The sequence below is a fragment of the Athene noctua genome, chromosome 24 (genome assembly GCF_965140245.1).
Source record: "Athene noctua chromosome 24, bAthNoc1.hap1.1, whole genome shotgun sequence".
Taxonomy (NCBI): domain Eukaryota; kingdom Metazoa; phylum Chordata; class Aves; order Strigiformes; family Strigidae; genus Athene; species Athene noctua.
The window spans coordinates 5348596-5374011 of NC_134060.1; the positions used below are offsets into that span (position 1 = coordinate 5348596).

A 25416-nucleotide genomic window follows, 5' to 3' on the forward strand; every position below is an offset into this window, starting at 1 on the left:
GAGGCTATGCTTGTGCCCTCGGCTCTAGAAGCCACCCCTGAGCATCAGCTCTGTGCCCCTTCCCCTCCCAAACAGCAAGGAGTTTAATCCCCCTCCAGGCACTGGGTGGGAGTGAGGTACAGGGGGGTCTGGGAGATCCCAGCCCTGACCCTGGGGGTGCAGGGAAGGAGGGAGGTCCAGGGTGGCTGGGTGTTGGTGGTTGCAGTCCAACTAAATGCAGCTTGCTGATATATGGTTAAAAAAACTGGCAAGAACTGCACACGAGTGCGTGGTACTTGAATTTAGGGCTCACCCATCGCTGGGCTGTCTCTGTCGATTCCTGGTACGGCAGCAGGAGCAGTTTCAGTGAAATCAGTGATCCAGATCTGGTCCACAGCCCCAGCGTCTGAATGCAAATGTTTTTTACATTGATAGGCTTTCTCTGGAAGAGCTATTAATATGTTTCTGCAAACTGGACTCAAACTTTGGTTTTGAATGGCGCTGTTGAGATCTTGGGGGATTTATTGTTTAATTTTTTTTTAAACATTGATCTTTCTACGAATGTCTGAGACCTCTCCTGGTGTCGATATATGTGTATTGTTCTCATAAGTCAAAATAATGTGCAAAATTATTGTTTATATTACAGCGTCCTTAATATTCTGCAAATCTTATTGACTGAAACCTTCCAGTGTTGCAGCAGAGGTGTACGCCTTGGGATACAATTTTTACATTACTCTGAATATTTAGCTGTTCTCAGCATTACTGGTACCACATTTTTGCTCTAACACGTCATACAGTGGGTCTTGTATGATATACTCCAGGGGGAGATCACTGTTAATGAAAGCTGGGAAGTGGAGGTGGAAAAAAGACAGTTGCTTCAAAAAATTTCGTGGCCTGTGTGACCAGTAATTTTTAAATGAAAATAACCAAAGGGATATTCAGGCTGGCAGTTTGGATTGTGCATCGGGGCCCATGGTTCCTGTAACGCTTTTCCTGCACGGCTGCTCACCCTCCCTAGCATTAAACTGAGAACAAGTAAATTTTTATTCATCCCATCTCACTTATTACAGGGTTTTTTCCTAAATGTTTAAACACTGGTGTTTTTTTTTTTTCTTTAAATGTAGATGTGGGAGGAAATTGTGGATCCAAACGTGCCAAATTTACCCCGTTTCTCAAATGTAGCTGTAGCTGTATCACTTCTTTTAACACCCACCAATGCTTTTGCCTTTGGAGTATTTGGCAATCCAGTTTCCCTAAAATACTTTCCTTTAAAGTGTTACGACAATCTTGGCTCTCTACTTAAGGACAGTAAAGAACTTAATTTGTGATGTTAGGCTTCGTTTTTTAGATAGGTCTCTTCTTACTGACTCTGTGAACGTAATACCTGTGCATAACAAATAATTTTCTGGTTTTGAGAAGGTCTGTGTTAATTTGAGCATGTTGCTTTTGGTATGGATTTCACGGGGCGATCCAGCTGCAAACGAAATTTGAAAGCATTGCCTAAGCAAAGCTGATGCAAATGGGAAGCCCTTCTTCAGAAGCACTGGAGAGCACTGGTTTCAAATGCAAATAATTCTCAGGCTGAAGGAATTATTGTAAATGTGCTGTTAACTAACAGACTGTCAGAGAGCTGCGGTGTCATTAACTCTTTCCTGAGGACTGCATGTTGGTTTTTGCATGTTCACCCAGCATTTCAAAACCAACTTTATGCAGCTGTGTTTTGAAACTAAATGGTCTACTAACAAGAAATGTTTTTACCAATTTATTTCTTAAATTTAGGTGAGGAAAACGCACATTGAGGTCACAGTACCCACCACGAATGGTGACCAGCCCCAGGTTTGTGCTAATAATTCAGTTAGGTTGCTCACTATTTTTTTTTTTTTTTTTAAGGTTAAAAAGTGAGGTTCAACATAGTTAAATGAACCAACAACTTTTTTTTTTTTTTTATCACTGCCCAACAGCAGCAGCCTGCAGAAAAAGAGGAAGAACTGATAAGAATGAGGAAGGTTAGCCATTTTACGCTTTCACCAAACAAATTTGCCATATCATTCATGCATCTGTAACCTGTTTAAAAAGACAGTGCTCCAACTTCATGTGCTTTGGGTTGGGTTTTTGTGGTTTTTTTTTTTTCAACTATCAAATATTTGATTACAAAATGAACAGCTTTTTGTCCCATAGACAGTCTGATTGCTAAAATTATGCATGTTAAATGTTTTGAGAGAAACCCACTTGGTTTGATTTATAAAATTTATCTTCTCTGTAACAAATTTAGTTAGAAACCAAAGAAAACTGTATAGTGTGCATTCCAGGAAGTGCAAGGAAAAAAAAAAAAGAAAGTATAATGCTTTTTTGGTACCGATTAAGTAATAGGGGACATATTAAAGATGGGAGAGGTGGTTAAGACATAGTTACTGTGCACACTGAGACCTTGTAAAAGTTACACCAGGCAGTACAGCCTCATACACCGGGGTGGGCACGCATCACTGTCAGGAGTATGAAGTTGTGACTTCATGCAAGGCTTCCACAGAAAACCAGTAAAGTCTCTCTGTGTGGCGAGCGATACAAATGAAGGCACAAGCCGAGGAACCCCTGGGAGCTGTCTCTTTAAAGGACTCATTGCATTTCCCCATTCTCCATGAGCAAGAACCCCCCATTTCCTGGTGGTGGCCCCAGGCCGGGTCCCTGTGGCTGGGTCCCCACCCCACGCTGGCACAGCGCTGCACTCCCAACCTTGAGTTAACTTTTTTAATTTGCCAATTTGTCAATCCCGCAAGAACAACATTTTAATTTTTTGTGCTTTTTTTTTTTTTTTTTTTTTTTTGTTTCCCCCTTTTCTTTCATTTTCACAGAAAAGATCAAAGAGGCTAGATGGTGAAAACATTTATATCAGGCATAGCAATTTAATGTTGGAGGTTTGTATGAACTTGACGCTTTTTTCAGTTGCGTTTGCCTAGACCTTCTGCATCTGCGCTGAACTTTTTCTTCCTCTTCTGCCGCTGCCTTTCTTTTTGCATGCTGTTGCATGAAAGACCTTTATTTGTTTTTTTTAAAAATATGCTTTTGCATGGTGACAGTAAACATGACAGTGTGCAGGCATTCTTCCTTCTACCTCTTCTGACTTTCATTCTCTCATACTTACCCAAAATACATGATTGGCAGAGCTGCGTGCTCAGGTCTGCTCTTGGACCTGCTCAGTGCTCACCGTGGCGTGAGTCATGGGGGGGGGGGGGGGGGGGGCGGGGGGCTCATTTACAAGTATCTCCTTGCTTGAAATAAATTATTTTCCTGGGGGAAAAGGCAATCTATGAAAATACAGCATTCAGGATAAGCTGCAGGTGAAATGGTCGCCTCCGTAGTGTTGAGGCCACCGCGATGTCCACGTTGCTTCAGACAGGAGTGAGTTCTCCTTCCGGACGTTGCTGCCGTGTTGCAGCAGTGCTTGCAGCCTTGCAGTCCCTCTCCCAGCTCTTGCTTGCCCTGCAGCACCTTAACACTCCCCCGGGCCCCATCCTGCGTCGGTGCCAGGTCCCCTTGGAGCTGACACGGGGGCTTCGATGGCCACGGGTGGCTTGTGAGCAGCAAGAAGCCATTTCATCCCTCTGCTACAGCTGTTCCCTTTGGGCGCCCTTTACACTTGGTTTTGCCTAAGCACGGTCTCAGAACAGACAATGCCAATCATATATTTTATTTTTTTAAAATACACTGTGTTATGGAAGACGTTTTGTGGCTTCTGATACTCTGTGTTATGTGTTTCTACTAAAAATTGCAGCATCAGCAGCTGGTAGGGTTTCCCTGGTGGTATCTCTTGCAAGTGAAGTGTACTAACTGCCTTCTCCTAATCTCAATTTTAAAAAATTTTCAGCTTTGGGGTGTTGGTGGATTTTTTTTTTTTAATTTTTTTTTTGTTGTTGTTGACTGCTACAACTTAAGCTTTTGGCCACGAGTGAAGGGTCTGCGGCACGACGGGCAGAGTTCAGCCGCCGCCAGAGCGCTGCGAAGACTGTGCCTGTTGCTTTCTTTCGCCCAACTCGAACAGCTCCATCTCCCCAACCCCAAACAGAGCTTTTTCATTGCTTCTAACCCCCTTTTTCCTGGTCGTGCAACACTTGGCTCTGGCACCCAGCCCCTTCTCCAGCCCGTTCCCTCTCCACTGTCCTTCCCACCGCTTCTGTTGCAGGTGCACCAGCCCTTCCCTAGAAACGGGCTGACCACAGCAGCTCACCCCCCTTTTTTTTTTTTTTTTTTTTAATCCATGCATTTGGCAGATCAGGTGTTTTTCCAGCAGGCCTCATACTCCTGAAGCTGCTGCTTGATTTTATTGAAAGCCGTTTAACGCTCCGTGCTCGATAACCTGCGCTCTGTTTTCTTACAAAAAGGGCAAAACAGGAGGAAAAGCGTTAATGCTTAGCGAGCTTGTTCCTCAAGATGCTTTCCAGACCCGTTGTAGCTCCTCGTGGCTTTAGCTTCTCTGCCAACCCTCCCAGGACCAGCTCCTGCGCAGTGGTGGATAGCCAAGGTGGTCTTTCTCTCTTCTCTAAACCAGGAGCAGCGTTAGGGCTCCTGGACCCGAGCAGGGCTTTACCCTGGAGTCCCCAGCAGACTTGTTTGTGCTTTTTTTTTTTTCTAACTAGCAGGCACTCATCTTGTGCTTTCATCTGGGATGGATACCCAAACTGATTTTTTTTTTTCCCCCAAAAACTGTGCCAAAAAGAGCAAATGTTGTTAATGAGGCATTTGGGGCTTTAGCCCTGCAGAGGGAGGGCCGTGTGTCCTGGGTAAGCTGCAGCGATGGGGGGGACCCTCCTTTAGGCATACATTTGCTCTCCCTTTTTCTGAAGTTGATGAGCTGAGTAACAGCTAAAAGCACAAAAATAGTGAAATTTCTGTGATGCTTTAACTGACTTTAATTTCCCCTTTCTAATGGGTGAGGCTTGCTGCTTTTTGGCATCGTCCGGAAAAGTTGTTGTTTGGCTTATGTCTATTTTATGCAAAAGCTTTGTTTTCAACAAACTCTGGTTTGCTTGCAAGGAAAAGCTGGTTTTAAACAAGTTGAAGAGAGCTGGCTTGCCTTGAAGTCCTGCATTTATGCTGTAAACTGGCATCACAGAATAGAAATCTGGCTTTTTCCAGATGAAGAATTTTAGCAGGAGTTTCTTGTTTGGTCCAACATAAAGTAAATTCTCAGCTTTATTTTTAAAGAGCTGTCATCTCATCTTTATTTCAGAAGTCTAAAACCTCCTGTGGTAGCTCCTGGAGGGATGAGATGAGGGGGGAAAAAATGATAATGGGGGTATTCTGGGACCAAAGGTAATTCCTGGTAGGATGAAAGAGAATTAGCTGTGAAGAGAATAAACCAAATTGGGAAAACTTTTTCTTAAACATAAATTGCATTTTATACCTATGGATATTTAGGTTGGCAGAGGGAAAAGAAAGAACACCCCCCCCACCCCCCCTTAATTTAAAGACGCTAAATTAAATAACTCAAACAGTCTTGCAATTTTAAAAAATGCCATATGGGGAAAACCTGTGAGATTACACCTCAGCTGTCATCTCTTTTGGTGTAGCTTGAGATGAACCGATGGCACATCCCGCTCCTGGAGGAGACCCCACTCCGTGCCGATGGCAGTTTATCCCAATTAATACAAGAGGAAAGAGGAGAGAGGACGCTCCCTTTGTGTGTTTGCAGTGTGAGCACAGTTGATGGAAGTCGGCAACGACTCTGCTGAGCGCAGCTTTGCTATGCGGCAGCCTAGGCAATCGCAGGTGTCATCTCCGTGTCTCTTCATTTATCCTGTCCTTTTACTAATAGGATCTAGATAAGACCCAAGAAGAAATAAAGAAGCATCACGCCAACATCAGTGAATTGAAGAAGAATTTTATGGAGTCCGTCCCGGAGCCTCGGCCGAGTGAATGGGACAAACGTTTGTCCACTCACTCCCCTTTCCGAACCCTCAACGTCAACGGGCAGATTCCCGTGGGAGCGGATGGAGTGAGTACCTCAGCGGCGTGTGGGTGTCAGTGCACTGCCTTGTTCCAAGGGACAGCTTTGCAACCTAGGATTCAGCCTCAGCTCCCTGTAGTTATTCAATTCTAATAGTTAATATTCTCTAAAATGGGTAACAGCCTCCAAGAGAATCGATGCTTTAGTCGTAGTATCATAAAAATGTGATTTTGGGTTGTTTTGGTTTTTTTTTTTGGTGGAAAAGAATGTAGGAATCCTTCACCTGTCTTTGGTGCTCCTTTTCCTAGTGTTGCTGTCAGCCGTGATGCTAGGCTTTATTTCACATGGCTGTTTTGGGGACTGACTTATTCCTGGTGGCAGGGAATGCACCTCCCCAAAATGTGGAAAAAAAACCCCACCCCAAAACCCAAACACCTGAGTTAAAGGGAATTATTACTTCAGAGATAATTTGGCAGATATCTCAGTGGAGAAGCACTAGGATGGTATTGATTTTCAAAAGTCACTTTGTTGTCCAGTTAATCCAGTATGTCATTGGGTTTAGTCTTGCATGAGGATCTGCAGGTGCTGATCTGTGGAGGCGTCAAGAAGACTCCTCAGGTGGCTACAACAGGGCTGTTCATACGTGGTGGAAATCTTTCTCCTCACAGGAGCAGTGCCTGTTTGTCAGTAGCCACGTACATTCACAGTTTCTCTGCTAATTTCCTTAAAAAAGGTAATTTTTCAAAGAAACCGAGTTGGAGCAGCAGAGATCTGCCTGCCAATAGGTTTCTTCTTGGATAACAGACACTTCTCTGTTTAATATTGGTGTTACCTCGCTCAGATTTGAAGCTTGTGAAAAAAATGTAGTTAGAGCCTGTGGTAGTCAGTCTCTTAAATATTAAACGCGATTTTTCATTAGAACTGAAAAATTGCATCCTGGCTGCAGTGGTGGCAGCCGTAGAGGTTAAGGTTTAAGCCTAGCTTTTCCCCTTGCTGCCCACAGCGCTGCAGATAAGTTTGCATTTCATCTTCAAACCACTGCAAGGGAGATACTTTTTAAACAGAAGTCACCTTGCAGTGAATGGAGGGGGTTTAGGACAGGTGTAAGGGGGTTTAATGGCCAAATTTACTACAGGCTCCTAAAGGCATAGAAGCCATGACAGTGACAGGCCTTTTTTTCCCCCCACTAGAAAAACAAAACCCCCAGAATGAACTGATGAGGGCTGATTGTTAAGCTTTGAATTACCCTGTTTAACACATGGGTGGGCTTTCCTCTTTGGTTGCTGAGTCTTAGTGTAAATTCTGCAGGAATTTGGGCAGCAGAGCGATGCAGAGCTCTGCCCACGAGGCCAGGTGGTTTATGGACGTGTGGGTGGGATAGAGCAGGGGCTTTCAAACTCAACAACCCCAGTTCAGGAACGACACTCTTGGTTATTATGAAGAATTTCTTGCATGGTGACTTCATTGTGAGGTCTTGGGGGGCTCTTCACAATAACTGGGTGCTGTGGGCTTTTCCCATCTAAGGCTGCAGTGGTCCACAGCGATGCAAGAATTAGTGTCAGCCCTGGATTTGCATTCCTGGAAATTCCTTCTTAATCTGATCCTCTCTGAAGTGGTCTTGCTCTGAGGTGAAGGTGGACACGTTCTGCTGTGAACTTCCAGAAGTGCATCTCCACCTGGCACCTCCGGGGAGGGTGTTTTCCTTTACCTGCACGTGTTTAAGGATGGTAAACCACTTAAAGATGCAAAGCAATCCTGTTTCTCCTGTTCATGGTGGTATCTTCACCGTGCTGTAGTGGCCAAAGGGCATTTTGCCAGGGGCTGCTTTTCTGCTGTTCCTGTATGTTTTATTGCAAGACAACTGAACCTTTACACGCTTTGTGTGTCCAGGTCAAGAAAGTCACTGTCCTATCTTCTGAGAGACAGGTTGGTGGGCTTGAGGTAAAGCTGCTGTTCTGATATGTGCTTCTGAACCAGACTTTTGCTATTGCAATGGCACCAAGCAAAAACTCAACAGCAGCTGCTGGATAACATTCTTTCTTTTGGCTACATGAAGTAGTTCCATAACTCACACCGAGAGGACTTTTGCACTGCTGCAGCTTTTGCAGCTTTCAATTTTGCTTACTTTGGTGCATGGCTGGTTCGAAAAAAAGCTGCATGAAAGATATAACCGTGTATTCGGAGAGAAAAGCAATTATGAAAGTTTAACTATACCCTGTTCTTTTTATGTTGTCTTTCTTTCCGTTTTTTGTTTTAATGATCATGTTACTCTTGCATTTTATATTTTCTTTTGCTGCCCAGTCTCCCAGCTACTTTCTCCCCGATACTCATCACTTAGGGGTGTGCAAAGAAGCAGTCCCAAAATACCGCACTGATCAAAGGAGACTAGCTCAACTCAGAGAGCTTAGAGCCAGGTTTTTCCTCTCCTAGGTGCACTTGGGTTTGACCAGGTCAGGCAAATTAAAGGGATGGAGAGTTACTAAACAGCAATGTTTTCCATGATCTTTTTCTTTCTTCAACAGAAGTGCTAGAGCCCTTGCATGATCCTGTGTGGTGATTTACTCATTCTGGTTTTTTACATTCTTTAGACTCCAAAAAGTGCTAAAATGCGGAGGAAAATCTAGGGAGTTTGCAATGCTCCTACTGCCATCCTGCCTGTTCCACACACAGGATTTCTAAGATTAACAATTTTTCACTTGTTCCGGTAGAATTTTCAAAACAATCGAAATTTTGATACTGTTGTCAGAACTTTGAAAAAGCATTTTATATCTGCACTGCAGTCTGGGTGTTCAACGATATTTAACAAACTCTATTTTTTAAGGGCACTGTAGAATAGGAAGCTGCCAGAGACCACGTTTTGTACTACATCATTTCTATTTCTAATGCCTCAAACTTTTTTCTCAACCATTCCAATTCCAAAACACTTCAGTAGGTTTTGAGCATACGCTTTTCTGGGAGGGCAGGTGCAAAGCACGTGTGATCATGATCCAGAGGTTTGTGACAAAACGCACGTGGTCCTGATCCAGATGTTCATGAGCTCTGCAGAGGGAACTAGATTTTGTAGCTCTAAGGCTGGTACAACCCAAGCCACCAGCGGCTCTGCTCTCCAGGGCGGTTTATTTTTTACGTTGGGAAGAAGGCTGTCCTAATGCTTTGCACACCTCCAAGTATCATTTTGGGCACTTTCCATCTGTCATTTTTGTTCATCTCTCTCTGTCTTTCTTGATCTTCTACCACGAAAGCAGACACAGGAACGTCCTCTGTTAGTACAGGATGAAGAGAAACTAAAAAAGCAGGCGATACCTACTGAGACAGCCTTTCCCCGGCAAGCAAGTGGAGAAACTCTTCCAAAGGTTTCTATTCCAATTCCTGAAGAGCAGAAATCACTCAAAAAGTGTCAGCTGTACTCTAGCATTTTTCCTTCTCCACGTATTCCCTTTATGATGTCCTTTCTCCTGGTCGTAGCACTGACTGTTTGGTGGCTGCTCTTTCTCTGAGTGGCAACAGGGTCATGTTGAAACCTCAAGACCAAAGCTCCTGAATTTCTTGGCCGTAGCCTCTGCTGCATCTTCCTTGTCCTGGTCTTTGATCTCTGTAGTTCACTGTCCCAGGGAGGGACAGCCTGCAACCGTCGTGTTAATCCTGCTGTGTGTCGTCGTGTAGCTGTGATCCGGGACCTGGCAGGAGTGGTCATGGATTGCCAGGTCCATTCTGAAGTTTCCTAGTGTGCAAAAGCAAATTCTCTGAACGGTGCTCCTGATTGCTGTGAGAGGGCAGACAGGGAGTGTAACTGTATGGGAGGAGACGTTTGCTTCTTCAGCTCCTGTAGATGCCACATAGGAATTGCTGAAGACTTGCTTTTAAGCTTGTTTTAAATGTAAGATGTTCACAAGCTGAAGAACATTTGATCCTGATCCAAAAGAGGCTTTACAGTAATCTGCTGAATCTAATCCATAACCACTCCTTTTCTAGGAAACTAAGATTGGCATTTAAATAAAAAGTGTTGATTATCAATGCTGCTGTTAGTGTTAACTTAGAGACAGGGACAGGCAACTTTTCATTTTCCCAGTGGGCGAAGCCTTTTGCAAAGCATCGCAGCTTCCTTCTCGCACCCCTGTTCTTGTTCCCAAGAAAATACATTGTGTTACAGGACAAAACCCTTTGCAAGGAAGTGTTTATTGTAAACATAGATGAATCATTTTTCTGAATCTGGTGGTCTTGGTGCACTTCAGATGTGTTTTATTTAATTTGTGTTGAACTAACTGACGCATGTTTGCTTAGGTCACAGGAATGGAGTAACCTGCTGTTAGGTACGTCTCCTCTGTTAGCATGTTGACTTTACCACATCAGGACACACTTCTAATGTTAAAGCCATCGATTGTTTTGACTTCTCTAACAAAACCCTTGCATGCTGCCCTTGTTTATTGCCTACAAATGTAAATGTCTGGATGATGCTCACATTTATCCGAGTTACCCTGGTTGAGCTGTGTAGGCTCCAAGATGAGTTGCCCAGCTGGGCTGAGCAGAACTGGTTTGCGAGCTGGAGGGAAGATGGGACTTTGTGTCTAAGGGGTTTCTTTTCTGTATATACTACTTACGGGACTGAACTGAGCCAACTGCTTCTCCTTTCGGTAGTAATCTGCTTTCTGTTGCTTTCTCTGGAGGATTGGTGTAGACACAATTACTTCTGAGAACAGCCACCAGTACCATCAGTGTTGGCAGCTGCTCCAGCAGCACAGAAGAGAAAGGAGTAGACCTTTATTACAGGGACTAAAATGTGTGAATATATATAAATATATGTGTTTATATCCCTTTATAGATCTGTATCTGTGTCAACAGTGTTATTTAGGAAGCTAGCAGATAAGCTTGCAGGAAAAAGACGTAAGGCAAATATGGCATGTGCTGTCTGATCTGAAAGATCGTGGCGTATCACGGACCACTTGAGCCTCCTCTCTCTTGCTCCCAGTGTACAGGTTGAGGCTTTCTAAATGCTGTCTCAGAAACTTAGGTCGCTAGTGAAACTCTTCGTTTTAATCTCTTGGGAATCTTTCCAATTAACTCTCGTAACCTGCTCTGATTGAGTTCACCAGTTTGTGCCTTTAGGACTTTGTTTTGTGAGGATGCTGGTTTTCCATTGGAAAGTATTCTTCCCTTTTTAATACACTGCCTTTAATACACAGTCTTCCTCTTTCAGCAGCTGAAGTGCAGAAGTCGCTGGGTGGTTGTAGGGATGTACCATGGTGCGAAGGAGAGCTGTGGGCAGCACGACCTGCCTGCTGCCTGCGGGCAGTGCTGCTCGGTGGGCTGCCTGCGGGCAGTGCTGCTCGGTGGGCTGCCTGTCTGCATCCTAGGAGCACGCCCTAGAAAGCACTTGAACTCTGGCGAGCTTTGGCGTGAAGTTTAGGAAGACTGTCTTGAGAAAGGTGGGCCCTGGAGAGTGGGAGAGGTGGGGAAGGATGGTGAGGTGCTGCGTGCTGTGCAGAAGGTGCAGGGTGGAAGAAGCCTGGGGAATGCTTCTAGCTGGGATTCCCCGCCTGAGTCTCCTTCCCAGAATTGGAACAGACATGATGAAAAACAGGGACTGTTTGTTCTCCCCAACTTGGTGTGGAAAGGGAAGGGACAGGAGTTGTTCAGATCTCTTTCTGTCCATTTTCTGTCCATGTTTCCTGGAGAAGAGCAGCTTAAACACACACTTGCTTCCTTCCAAAAGCCATCGCTGGGGTTACCCGCCGTGATGCTGCTTTGGGCACTGTTGAGGTGACTGCATGCTGTCTTTCTGAGCTGATGACAAGTACTTTGAAGCCATACCAATGGCTTTTGCAAAGCTGTGGGTTCTGTAGCTCTTATCTACCATTTCCAAAGGACCTGAAGTCTAAAAATCTTTGCCCAGAGCAATGTTTGAACGTAGTGCTCAGGGTGTCTTAGAGTGATGAGAGATGCACTCTGTCACTTAAACTCAATTCTTCAACTTCTTAATTAGAACAGTCTCTCTCTTGCTTTTTCTTTTTAAGAATCTTGAGATAAGGCTGGTTATCATCAGCAAAAAAACTTTGAAACTTTACATTCTGAGAATGCTCAGGAACATTTTTGGGATTTATATCACAATTATCACTGCAAAGTATAAAGAAACTGAACAAATGCTTTATATTTCCATGGCAATTTAGAGGCCAGTTATCTGTACTCACCCATAGGATCTCTCCGGACAGAGAAAGCCTGTAGCTTATCAGGAACAGAATCCTCATCCCTCCGACGCCGCAGTGATGTGCCCGCTGTGCTACAGCTCCTTTGCCAGTTGTTCTTCTGCTTTTTTTCCTGTTTGCTCGTAAGGCAAAGGGAGTTACAGACATGCTCCGTGGCAATCCACATAAGGTCTCGTTCCTACAAGTTATGTATCCCGTTCCTTCACATTATGTCTCTCATACACGTTGGTGCTGTGCTGGTTGGTTCCTGGTTTCACTCTTTTCCCTCGATGTCCGCACGGGATGCGGTGCTGAAGGAAAGGATTTCAGGCTGCCTGCTGTCAGACCCGTGCACAGGGAGAGCTGATTCACTGGAGCTTTGGATAAGGGCAGAGGTCTCAGGGTTTTTGTAAAGGAACCAACATGTGTACTTTGCTCCCTTTTTTCCTCAGGAACAAACTCTCTGGAAAGCTCTGGCAGCCCTCCCGGCCGCCTGCCCCAGCACCGCCACGACCCCGAGCAGTGGTGGGGTTAACACACCCTGTTGGTACGCGGCTGGTGCAGGGCCAGGCTGTGAGTGATGGAGAACTGAGTGACCCCTCCCAGAGGGAAGCTGGAAATGTCTGCAGCACAGAACCTCACCCAGGTTGGCCTGGAAAATCCTGATTTTTCAATGTGACCTGCTGCGGAAAATGACACTTCAGTGACTCTGGCATGCCAGTGATGTAGTTATGATAAGACTGCCAGCAGTTTTGATGTTAGTTAGGCTTTCCCAGTGCTTTGTGGTGTGACCACTCAGCTGCAGAGAGGCTCTTTGGTGCTCACGTGTGGGATCCAGTTAGCAGCTGTCCAGGCTTCAGCATTTTCCATCATGAAATTTGTGGTTGGCTCTGTACCTACTTTCCAAATCTTCTTACCCTGATATCATCTCTTCTCAATGCCAGATAAAACTCAGAATAGTTTCTTGTGCTTTCATACTTTAGGAAAAGGTGGACATTAGTGTATTGAAGGAGCAAGTGTGCCAGAGCTGATTACTTCAAACTCGGCTTCAGCTCTGAGGCTGCATTAGGTATCAGGCTCTGGATGTGATGGTTGTTGGTGATTCAAGGTGTGCGTTACTGTAAAACAACATCCCTTTTTTGCTTCTCCATTATTAGAAGGAAACAGATAAATGAGGGCATTTTCTGCATCTCCTGCTGTGTGCTGCTTCGTGCTGTGGGTCAATAGAAGATAAACTGAGGACTCTCTGTGGGCAGGTCAGGTTTAAAATACGGAGTTAAGCTAGGATCAGCTCTCCTCCATTGCAGTTTGTGCAGTAACTAGTGATGACCTTAAAAAGTAGGTATTCAATATCTATTTCCTATCCTGAAATAGTGAGGAGAGGTGGATTTCCTTGGCACAGCACCGAAGGAGCAGTTGGTGTTTGCAGGAGCAAGGTTGGGCTGGCCTTGCTGTGTCTGTACCACGGGGCTCCTCGGGAAGGTTATGGGTAAAGTGTCTTTTCACTTCACATGAGTCAGTAATTTGTCACTCTGAGATTTATTCCACTGGTTTATTGGGTTTTGGTTTTTTTCATGGTCATGAGTTGATGGTGCCTGTTCTGACTTAGAGACTGAGGTAGGATGCTTTCTGGAAAAATTTAGCCCAAGGAAGAGTTACTGATTCATTTAGAAACTCTTTGGTCTGCACTTACCAGTGGGTGACACTGGAGAACCCCACAGTGGTGCTCTCTCTTGTGTCCCTGTTTGCATCGGTTCTGGATTGTGAAGCTGGAGGGAAGGACTAGCCTTTGTTTTGTACTGCTTTGGGATCTTCTGGTGGTGGTACCTGGTCAGGCTGGATCAGTTTGTGGCAACTAAAACCACTTTCTTTTTTACCTAAAATACTCTCTTTTGGAACACTTTTTTTGGTTTTGTATTTTTTCTCAGATTTTTCTTTGTAAATATGTACATTTATCACTAATAAATGTTATTGCAAATCAGATTCTTCTTTCTGCTGCTTATTAACAAAAAAAGGTACATATGACTTGTGTTAACTTCTTCAGACTAACCCTCAAGTATCGCTCTCCCAAACCAAGTCATTACCTGGTGTTGGGTCTGCTGGACACTCTCTGCTGTGGGTTTTGTGCTCCTGGGGAGAGGGGACACGCAAGGCTGCAGCTGGAAGCAACGCATGCTCTCAAACTGGCCAGAATAATCGATTGACAATTAAATCCAGCTTGGTTTAAGAAAGGCTCTGTTTGCAGAGGGGTCAAAAGGTTCAGCTCTCTACCGAATACTTAATGTAACACTAAAACCTTCTCCCTCTTCACTCCTGAGACTGAATGACAGGAAAAACAGCTTGCAGAAAGTTGTCCCCAGAGCTGAAGAGTTGCAGGTCCTGTGCAATGCAACTGCAAGAGCCTCTGCTCTGCATGTTGCATTAATTTGAGGACAAAAATGCTCCTTCCTATTTTTGTAAGGGAAGAAACCATGTTCCTAATTACCCACAGCCTTTCTGCTTGGTAATACAGTGCAAGCCTCTGGTTGGGTTTTAGCTGGTTGAAGCTGCCTGAGGTTGTGTCTAGGGCTGTATCAAGAGTCAGTCTTAATTTTAACTCCCACCTTTTCTTCTATGAGATTATTTACTTCTGGGTAAACTGTTTGGCTCATTCTGTGCTGTCACGAGCAATCACGGGAAAGCAAATCTGGCTGCAGTGGAGCAGCAAGAGGCTTGTGCTGCTGCTCTCCTGGATGAGCCTGGCATCAGAGCAGAGCTGTAACTCTATTTATGAAATGCAGCAGCACAGACTTGATGTCAGTTATAAACCCTGACAGTATCGCCACTCTTTTCACTTGCTGCTGCTACTCTAAACCCGATGCCACTAGCAGCTTTTTCTCTGCAGAGGGAATTTGGAATAGGAAGCCCCTCATCCAAGGGTACCTGCTGCACAAAAGGGATGGGAAAGGGGATCAGGGTGGATGGAGAGAGGAGTCATTGCTCAGCAACCTTATTTTAATGATTTAAGTATTGATCCTGAGGTTGTTTCATGTTGCCAAGTAGTTGGTGCAGTGGACTGGAGGTGGCTGCTGTGTATCATGTAATATCCTGGGATTCTTGTTCATGAGAACAATTTAATCTTTTTAAGTTTTGAGCATGATGTGTATTTTCTAGCCTCACTGTTTTTAACTTTGGTTAAATTCTCTTTCATCCTTCTTTTGTCTGAGTAGGCTGGTCAGGATGTTGTGATCAGATCAGTGGCAATTAAATCCATCCAAAAATGGAAATCTGTAGGTAATGGCCACCGTTTTCAAATGCCACGTTGTTTGAACAGCTTCTAAACTTTTTAACTTCTGTCTTTAAGGCAAAGAAGTTCTATAAGGTACGACAGGTATTGTAAAATAAGGATCTTTTGTTTTCTGCTTTGTAATACGTTTTACCCAAGTGCTTTGACAGCTGTGAGATTGAGCATCATTTGATCTGGGAGTTCTCACGGGTGAGTGTGGTTCACTGCAAAAGCAACATCATCTCCTTGTGCCTCTGTAGACGGTCACACCGAGCCTGTCAGCTCATGCAGATACTTGTTTGGGGATAACCTAATAACACGTGCCAGCGCTGTAGTGAATAAGAAGGAGACTGGGAAGTGCTAAGTGCCTGGAATTTATAGCATTTATCGTGGTTGTTGTAAGGAGTTGGCATGCACCAACGTGTCTTTATCAATTTTTATCAAATGTCTTATGTAATTGGCAGGTTGACTTCATTTTAACACTCCTTGAATTCCCTACAGAATAGGAGTCTGGTTTGGGACGAGGGTGCTTAAATATTTCTGGGGAGAGAGGCAGCAGCATGTCTGCATGGGCTGCAGAAAATGAGCATCTACTCTGGCAGCGCAGGGCAGCTGGATCAGATGAATATATCCTGATGCAAAATAGTAGGTTCTTGCAAAAGTACAGTCAAACAAATTTGTACAAAACCACTTTTTAAGAATAAATCCTTTTGGTCACTGATACCAGCCATGCAGTTAAGCCTGTTATTAATTTATCCCCAGTCTGAACTATTGTGTGTCACTTTTTTTACACTGTAATGCTTAAATTAAGCTTTATCCTCAGCATTTGTCAGCATCAGGTGCACAGAGATTTGTATTTAACAGGGTTCATGTTTTAGTTGCATTCATGTCTGGTTCGATTTGTTTCTTCTGGGGCGCTGCATCCTGTCCTGTATTTTCTTTACGCTGCGTATGGCTTGTGTGAATAGTTTGCTTCGTGTTTGGTTTAGGCATCCCTGGTTTGGTTTTGTGTCTCTGGAAATGAGGAGTTTGCAGCCCAGGCATTCCCAGGTTTCGTGGGTCTCAAGGAGAGAGCTTGGAACTCTGCAAATCTGAGCCCTCAAAATAGGAATGCTTTTGCATTTAGAAATTAAAATAAATCTTGGTAAGATCAGAATTGGTAACGATGTTCAAATTCCTAGGGGTTTTTTGTTGTGTTTTGTTTGGTTGGGTTTTTTTATAATCTTTTCTATCCTATGTGCAAACTGCATTTTTAAATATAGGAGCGAACAGTTGTTGGTTTGGGTTTTTTTTGTAAATAGACAATTGTATATAGAAACAAATACCTTTCAATTAGTCTATCTTCTTACCAGTGGAAGGCAAGAAAAAAAGTACTTTTGACAGTTGATCTTATCAGGATTTCATTCTGCCTTTACAGCTTGCATGTTTATTGCCACGCTTGGTGCTACTCACCACCAGTGTATGTACCCCATAGGCTTCATCTAAGCTTTCCTCTTCCTTTATGTTTTTACCATACAAGATACGTCCAAAATGCAAATTATTTTTCTGTATACAAAAGGGAGCTGGGAAGTTGTTCTGCCTGGATACAAATGTTTCTCTCTTAAATAGATCTGCCTTTGTGTAGCTGTTCATCTGCTTTGTTTTATCTGTGGGTTGCATTCTTCCTCTGGGTCAGAATAGTGTCCCGGCTGGTATTTAAGGAAATTCTTGCTCCTAAGGCGTTTTCCATTAAACTCCAGAAGCTATACTGCATCTTCTTGAGATCCCGTGATTAATTTGCAAGATTTAGCATATATAATTAAGAAGAGATTGGTATATTGGCAGTATATAAATCCAGGTTTTAAAGCAAGATTAAGACATCAAAGCTGATAACCTCTGTTCCTATTTTGTTTTGTGAAATATTGCCGTATAGTATCTTGCATTAGGCAAATTGAGGGTGGGAGCTGGGTATACCCTTGGAGGAGCACATATGGAAGTGGTTTCTGATCAGAAGTATCATTTTCCTATATGTGCGGAGTGACCTGATCATCACAGTGCTGATCGCTGTCCCTTCCCTAAGCAATATCCCAAGAACTTAAGAGAAAGCCAAGAGGCTGGAAATCCTAATGGATAGAAATCTTACAGGTAATTTATCAGCAACATAAAGAAGCAGGGAACTAAAAGGTACCCGAGAGGAATGGTGGAAGAGTCATTTCTTGAAAAGATACTAAAATAAGCATCTATTTGTTCCTACATAAAGCACCTCCTATTCTTAACAAACTATTGAACTGTGCCATTAGATGAGGTCAGTCAGGGTGAAAGCCTCTGGTGTACAGAAAATGCATTGTACTGGATAACCCACAGGCTTCAGACCTCACATTTTAAGCACAGGTTACATCTTTTTGGTTGCCCAGAGAATCTTCTTAATCGAAGGCGAGGCAACAGTTTCTGTTCATCTTAATACCACCAGCAAAATTAGAATAACATTTGACAAAATGGACTTGCCATGCTTATATAAAAATTTAATCACTGTTTTTGGATGAACAGATAGGTGGCTATATTTATACAAAATTACCAGAAATCAACCATGAGGTTAATTATTGAGAAGAAATAGTCATGGCATTGATGAAGTAGCATCCCTCTGGGTTTTTTCCTTTGTTCCCTGATGCTGGATGATGTGACAGCTTTGATATCTGTAAAATTGTAGGTGCCCGTAACTGCTTGTTCTGCCTTTCCTTGAAGGCAACTTTCCATGTCAATAATGAGAGAAACACAATTTCTAGCACAGGGCAGGACTGGAGCCATCATTCACACTGGTGACTGAAATGCTGCTTCTCTGGGCATATGAAATATTCATCACTTGGGCATTTGGGCGAACAGCTGATTTTTGCTAAAACTTTCTGTCTTGTTCATGTTCTAACTCTTCTCTTCTCTTCTGTCACTGTTGCTTCCCTCCTGGCTAGAGGGCTCCCAGAGATGTGAGAAGACCTAGTTGAGACCCTGCTAACGGGCTGAACGGAGAGCAGAATAGCACCAGCCTTAGTTAAACCCTCTGGCTTGGCACACTCTTCCCAAATACCTCAGGTGCTCTAGACATGCTTGCTTGCTTTTCGGAGGGCTGAGTTGCTTCATTACGTGTCTTCTCTCCCGTGCAGCATCACAAATGCCAATTACATCGTCCCTTCAGGAGGCTTAGCTACTGCCAAGGTTTCCGTGCACCAACTGCTTTTGAGATGATACAGATATTTCAGTAGTCCCAAATAAATGGTCAAATGTAGCTTGTTGAGCAATAAACTGAAGCACATGCTCGGTGGCAGCGGTGTCAGCACGCATCGGCGCGAACATCTGGCTTTCCGGTTTAAAGCCACGTTTCTTTATTCCTCAGCTGAAAAGTTTTGTGCTAAGTTGTGCGAGTTAATTGAGCTGGTTTGTCTAGATGAAATAACACAAATTCTTTCAGATGACCAGACTGCATCATCAATTCAGGAGCCTCTCGGTAATTGAAGCAGTTGATTTCGGTACTAACATGTGGATAATCTTAAAATAATTTTATCAGAGCCATCATGACAAGTCTGTGTTAGTTATCCTGGAGACGGCAACAGCAAAGAGGGTGCTTGGAGATGTGAGTGTTCCCAGGGGCGAGGAAAAGAGCGAAGCACAAGCTCTGTGGATTATTGTGCACACTAATTCTGGGCTTATTTTTTTCACCTCCATGTGCAAATTAAAACACAACATAAAATATTTCAAGGACCTTAAAAGCAGAGTTGGGGTATGGTTTCGGTGTGGTCGGTGGGTTTCGTTGCACATAGGAATTTTGGATGTGCACAAGTCCCCCTTTGCTCCACTGAAATGGTTCCTGTTTCCAAACTGGGCAAAAAGTGCTTAGTGGTGGCTCTTCCTTTAGTTGCAGAGAGTTGTTTTAATATTAATACCTTAAACTTGAGGAGAGTGGATTATTGCTGTACCGGGAAGGCCGTGTCAGTCAATGCACTGGATACATCACATAGCACAAAGGTTTTCAAGCTCTCAGGTGTCCACCCCCACTGCTGTTGCATGCGTTACTGGAGATGTGATGTAAGAAACCGATGTTTTGCCTTTATGCTTCATGACCTCCTGTTCTCCCTAACGCTCTCTTTCTTTCTCTCTCTCTGGCCTTTTTTGTGTATTCGTTTCTTTTTAGAAAATGAGTGACTTTCTCTCCCGAGAGGATGTGGCTGCAGTGCCAGAGAGGAGCAGTGTTAACTTTGCATGGGAGGGCTCAAAGCAGTCGGTAGCTTTTAGTGAGACCCCAGTGCCACCCGCCTCAGAGCCTTCTCCCAGCCGGGACTTTGGTGCTTCCTCCCTAAGCAGCGAGGAGGAGGAGGAGGCGGCAGCTCCCAGCCTCCCCCCGAGCGAGGAGGACCTGAGCTGTGCAAAGGGGCTTTGTGTGGATGCAGAGAAGGACTCAGAGCTCTCTGAGCTGGAGCCCCCCGCCAGCCCTGCCGCACCTCCCTGGCAGCCCTGGGCAGGAGAGGAGGAGGCGGCAGAGGATGGCGAAGACAGATTTGCCTTTAGAAAGCTAAATGGCGAGTGTCCCGACTCGGAGGTTAATACCGGGCTGCCGGCGGTCATTCGCTGCTTCCAGGTAGTGAGCCCTGCCTGCTCCCCCCACCCCCCCGGCCGGCTTTGGAGCGGGAACCCAAACACTGCAGCAAGCAGATGCCACGCACCCAGAGGGGAGTTGTGTTTGCTTGGCTCGGACTCCAGCTTGGAGCTGATGAGCCGGGTAATCTCCTGCAGCCGGTGCACACAAGCCCCTCTCCGTTTCTCCTTGCATCGAACACGAGCCCCTCTCGACTTGTCTTTGCGTTAAATACAGCTGCTGCAGCGCAGCGCCCTTTGCCTTGCTTTGAGCAAAGCATCCCGTTGCATCCCCAAAAAGGGAAATTTTTAGGCTCCAAAAACATATCATTTTAGTTCCTCAAGGTTTTTGCTGTCTCTTGCTGTACCAGAGGCTGAGCCTTCGCACAGCAGAGCAGTCTGAAGCACTATCAAACGTGCTTTTATATTGTGAACGTGGGCTTTGACGTCCCCTCTCTGCTCCCCACCGTGGGAGATATTTTTGCCTGCTTCAGTGTTGATATTAATTGCTTACGGTTAAATAGATGTCCACTTCCCCTGCTAACAATCACGGTGGCATCTGTCAGGTTTGGGGATGGTGAGCAGAAATCGAGCCATGTGGGAGAACACTGTGGGGCTGAACTAACTCTGTCTTCTGGATAATTATCAGGTGGTGGAACAATTGATTTCTTTCCCTCCCCCGCCCCCCCCCCCCCCCCATTTCTCTTTTGAGATGTCATGTTTCTGTTTTGTCTGACATTGATTTAATAAAAGTTAAAGACTTAGAATCTGATGAGGGTTTTTAATAATGCAGCGCTTCACCTGCAGTCAGGATAAAGCTTCTCTGCTGTGATCAAGTATTTATTTGCCCAGGGTTTGTGTTAATCTTGACATTGTCATCGGTAGACGAGGGTCATCTTTTGCTGGCAGCTGGCAATGAGCTTCTAGTAATTAGAAAGTTAATAATCAGTGAAGACAGTTTCTTTGTGGTATTGTGACACACCGGTTAAACCCTTCATGCCTTGCTTAGGCTAACCTGAGGGCACGGTGTTGGGGAAGGTCTGGAGGATTTTTCTGCCTGTTTAATCCTCACGCATGATCTCTGATCTCTGCCCTCTGAGCAGCGTGTTGTACCAGAGGCTTAAGAACAAAGATTTCCAGGCTGACCTTGGTTCCCACAGTGCTTTTATCAGATCAGTGTCAGAACATTTGCCAGCAGCACAGTCAGGACGTGGCAATGCTAACTGGGCCCTTACAGAGGTGTTTTTAACCCTGTCTCATAGCCGCCGCTAGTGAAGACACAGACAGTCACCATCTCCGACGTGTCCAGCGCTGTCAAAAGTGAAATTCCCACGAAAGAAGTCCCCATTGTCCACACGGAGACAAAGACCATCACCTATGAAGCTGCACAGGTAAGGTGTGTTCTGATTAATTTTCCAGGGGCTTAATTAAACTCAAGTAAGGATTCTGTTTCCGAATCCTCCGGATGAGACAGCAGCACCGCATCTGAGTCGCAGCACAGAAGTTAGCCAGTATTATAGATTATGTTTCCAGGTGCATCTGGTATTTTTAGAGGAGCAGTGGTTTTACTATCCCTGAAGAGAGAGTATTTTTTCAAGCGTGCAAATAGAATTTATCTTCAGCCACAGGTGGCTTTGCGATGTAGGCTGTACAAAGTTAACCCAAGTTGGCCTCTTTTCTGCAGGAGATACCTTGTCTTGCTTTCCCTGGCTCTCCTTGCTGTTTATGCCTCTTCAGAACTTGGTTTATAAATTATTTTGAAAATCTTTTATGGATTGTCCTTTAGGTTTCAACCCTGAAAACCAAAAATATTGTATAAAATGCAACCAGAGTGGGTATTGGTGATTGGAAACTAGAAATGTTAGTGGGGTGATACTGGCATACGCAGGTCTGGTTTCACTGCTGAGGTTAAAATTAATCCTCAATCTAAAATAGGTTTTATTTATGTCTTTGAGAATTTGGAGCCTTTGTTAGCTTTGGGTTAGTTGTAACTGTGGTTGTTAGAAGCAGCCCGTGCTCCGCTGTTGGAGCACAGTGGCTGTGGGATGTCGGTTTGGGTATGGCTATCCTGTGGATAACACTTGGATAATTTTGGATTCCCAAGGGGTCCCGTGGCTGCTCAGCAGCCTCCCCGATTGCAGGAGTAGAGGGGGTTTTCAGGCACGTCGGCACCGGGCGGTGTGAGCATCGCCCTGTTCCTCAGCGAGTGAGGAGATGAATAGAGCAGTTCTGCTCCAGTTACTGCTCTTACCATTTCTAACTGGGAAATGAAAAGGAAAAGTGCGTCCCCGGGGCTGGGAGAAGTCGGCCCTGCACGCACTGGCTTGTGACGTGCCCTGAGATTTCTCCCAGTCTGTGGAAAATGGTCCCACCTTGTGGTAACTCCAGATATCGTCCCACCGATTCCGGGGATGCTGCCCGGCGTTCCTCACTGTCAGGGACACGTGGCCAGCACGAGTTGGCAAGGATGATTTATTTTAGGTTTTTAGGCAGATCTTGAAAGATTGAGTCATGCAGGATGGGAACCAAGTAACCAGCTATAAAAGACGTTGTTTCTGGTTCAGCAAGTGTCTGGACATCCATTGCTTCTGCAGAGTGATGTGCAAGGTGTTTGCAGGAGGGAGGAAGGGTAGAAAGTACCTTCTGAATGAGATTGTGCTCTCTGTGCACCTCCGTGGATCCAGGCAGGTGTGATTCAGGATAGGTCCTGCTTTGGTCTCCCTTCGTGTCCAAAGCATGCAGCTTGGCATGGCGCAGCATGACCAGCATTGCAGTGTACCCACAGTTGGGTATACCCCAGCCCGCCTGGTCTGAGGGGTGTCACAGATCCTGCCTGGGGGATTTTATGGATCCCTGCCTTTCCAGCCTTAAAGTCTGGGGGCTTTGTGCTGAGCCTTCAGAGACCTGCACAGTCCTGGGGCAGCTGGGGGCAGCTCAGCGTGCTCTGTCTGGGACGGAGAGGAGTTTCTGCCCTCGGATTGTGTCCTGCTCTGTTGATGTGGAGACCCTGCCGCTGTCCACACTGCCCGCAGAGACTGATGGCCTCTTCTTCTGTCTCCCAGACAGATGGTGGCAGTGGAGATTTAGACCCTGGCATCCTGCTGACTGCTCAGACCATCACTTCAGAAACCACCAGCAGCACCACCACCACCCAGATCACAAAGGTAACAGCACGGGAACACAATAAAACAACAGCTAGAACAACACTGTGATAGAGATCGGCAGAGCTGAGTAACAGGGAAAAAAGCTTAAACCCCAATTATTTTTTTTAAAAATGTGATTAATACTGGAAACAAAGCATGATGTTCCCAGGTTCACCTGCACTGAATTAAGACTGTAGATTACACATTAATTGCAGTGTGGTCTGTGGACACAGGCCCTGACTGTCCTGGGGTACAACGGGTAAGAACTGTACTGTGGGTCAAAGCTCTTCTCTGGCTCAGTTATCCGAAAATGAATATTTGACAGTTCTTCTTTGAGCAGCAGCAGTTTTCCCCCGTGATTCTGATACCGTGGTATGACGACAGTATCTGGTAATGCTATTTTTGGATACCATCTTTAGACAGGCAGCCCCAGTGCATTCAAATTCCTTTTCACTTCTAGACTAACAGTAGTTTTTTCCTTTTGTACTAGACTGTAAAAGGTGGCATTTCAGAGACACGGATTGAAAAGAGGATTGTCATCACAGGAGATGCAGATGTAGATCACGACCAGGTAGGAGCTTGGATGTCGTCCAGAAGAGCTTCTCAGAGCTGGCACGAACTAGACAGGCTGCCTTTCCGAAGGCAACTTAACCAGAAAACAACCTAGGGAAATTCTGCTGGGGTAGAAATAAAACTTTAAAACTGATTTCAGTAATAAATTCCTCTCTGACAGTACACAACTGTATAGCTGGGGTAGGAAAGATTAATTCTGCTCTGAAACTGGTGTTGGCAGCAAAATTTTGATTCCGGAATTGGTTTGGACAAATGTGATTTTAAAAAATACACAGAAATACGAAATAAAAGTTTTCCTTCACATCTAGGTGATCTGCATTAATTTTCTAGTAACTCTGAAGTGCTATTGCTGCTGTATAGTGCCAGAAGTCATTTCATAGCACTCAGCACCTGCATTAAATCTCATTGGCTTTATATGAAACCTTTCCGATGAGTCAGCCACATTGGCCTCTAGCGTGTGTTGGAAGTGATAATTTTGTCATCAGAGAATTATACTTTGAGTTTAATTTTAGTTGTAAGTGTCATGGGGCTGGAGAATAAATATTTCGTACAACAAGAACTAGTTTATTAATTCCAAAAGAAAATGTCTGAGAAGATGTTTGAAATGTGCTCATCACACTTGCTGGGAAATTAAATCCATCCTCTACCGTGGGGCAGTGGAGTGATACAGTGTCTTCTTAAAAAACAACGTTTCTTTTCAGAAATAATCTAATACTACCTAAAGTCACCAAACTGTGCAGCTAAAGTGGAGTCACTTTCCTTTTTCTCTCCCCAGGGTTAGAAATAGTCTCTTGTCTCTCTTTCAGGTTCTAGCACAGGCGATAAAAGCAGCAAAGGAGCAGCACCCGGACATGTCGGTGACCAAAGTGGTGGTGCACCAGGAGACAGAGATCGCAGAGGAGTAGCGAGGCTGAGTATGTTGGGAGACTGTGTACACGGGAGTTACCGAGGGGCTGGAGCGAGGGCAGAGGAGGGCAACGAGGCTGGGGAAGGGCTGGAGAATCAATCCTGTGAGGAGCCAGGGAAGGAGCTGGGAGTGTTCAGTGTGAGGAGGAGGAGGCTGAGGGGAGCCCTCATCCCTCTCTGCAGCTCCTGACAGGACATTGCGGAGAGGCTGGGGCTGGGCTCTGCTCCCAGGGGATCAGGGACAGGACAAGAGGGAACGGCTGGAAACTGCCACAGGGGAGGGTCAGGCTGGGCAGGAGGAGAAAATGTTTCCCAGCAAGAGTGGTCCGAGAGTGGAACAGGCTGCCCAGGGAGGGGGGAGTCCCCATCCCTGGGGGTGTTTAAGGGTCGTTTGGGTGAGCTGTGGGGGGATGTGGGGTAGGGGAGAACTTTGTAGAGTCAGGCTGAGGGTTGGACTCACTGATCCCGAGGGTCTTTTCCAACCTGAATGATTCTGTGAGTGACGTGTGCTGCTTTTCCCCCACCCCGGGCAGGGGGCTTGATCTTCATGCAAGCAAAGTTTGACTAAATATGGTCAAAGTTTAAGTAAAATTATTAGCTGATGAGTCCCGCTCGGGCTGTTCCTATTAAAATCATTTAAGGCTGATGAAGCAGTCACAAATACAGACTAATCTTGCAGTGGAAATGAGCCAAGAAAGTCTCAAAGAAGCCGCAGGACTCCTGCGACGAGGCTGTTTTGCCTTACCAGAGATCTTGGATGCCCCAGCAGCACACTGAGCTGGTCATGTAGACCCCTGCCTGGATCAGTGCCAGGGAGTCCCTGAGCTGGAC

The 25416-nt window shown here is 45.1% G+C and overlaps 1 protein-coding gene across 26 annotated transcripts in view; it reads left to right on the plus strand.

Annotated features, from left to right (window-relative positions):
- The window catches only part of EPB41 (erythrocyte membrane protein band 4.1), a 97412-nt gene that overhangs the window by 67831 nt on the left and 4165 nt on the right, over positions 1-25416 (plus strand). For 6 of the 26 annotated variants that reach the window (XM_074926384.1, XM_074926383.1, XM_074926357.1 and 3 more), the window contains 9 exons: positions 1759-1815; positions 1941-1985; positions 2829-2891; positions 5789-5968; positions 7811-7846; positions 21226-21354; positions 23026-23127; positions 23597-23677; positions 24486-24593. In XM_074926384.1, the coding sequence (XP_074782485.1) occupies positions 1759-1815; positions 1941-1985; positions 2829-2891; positions 5789-5968; positions 7811-7846; positions 21226-21354; positions 23026-23127; positions 23597-23677; positions 24486-24584 (792 nt within the window). In that variant the 3' untranslated portion in view covers positions 24585-24593. Of the gene's footprint in view, positions 1-1758; positions 1816-1940; positions 1986-2828; positions 2892-5788; positions 5969-7810; positions 7862-9165; positions 18422-21225; positions 21355-23025; positions 23128-23596; positions 23678-24485; positions 24594-25416 lie in introns of those variants that run through there. The other 20 variants (XM_074926361.1, XM_074926374.1, XM_074926367.1 and 17 more) reach the window with 16 other exon arrangements.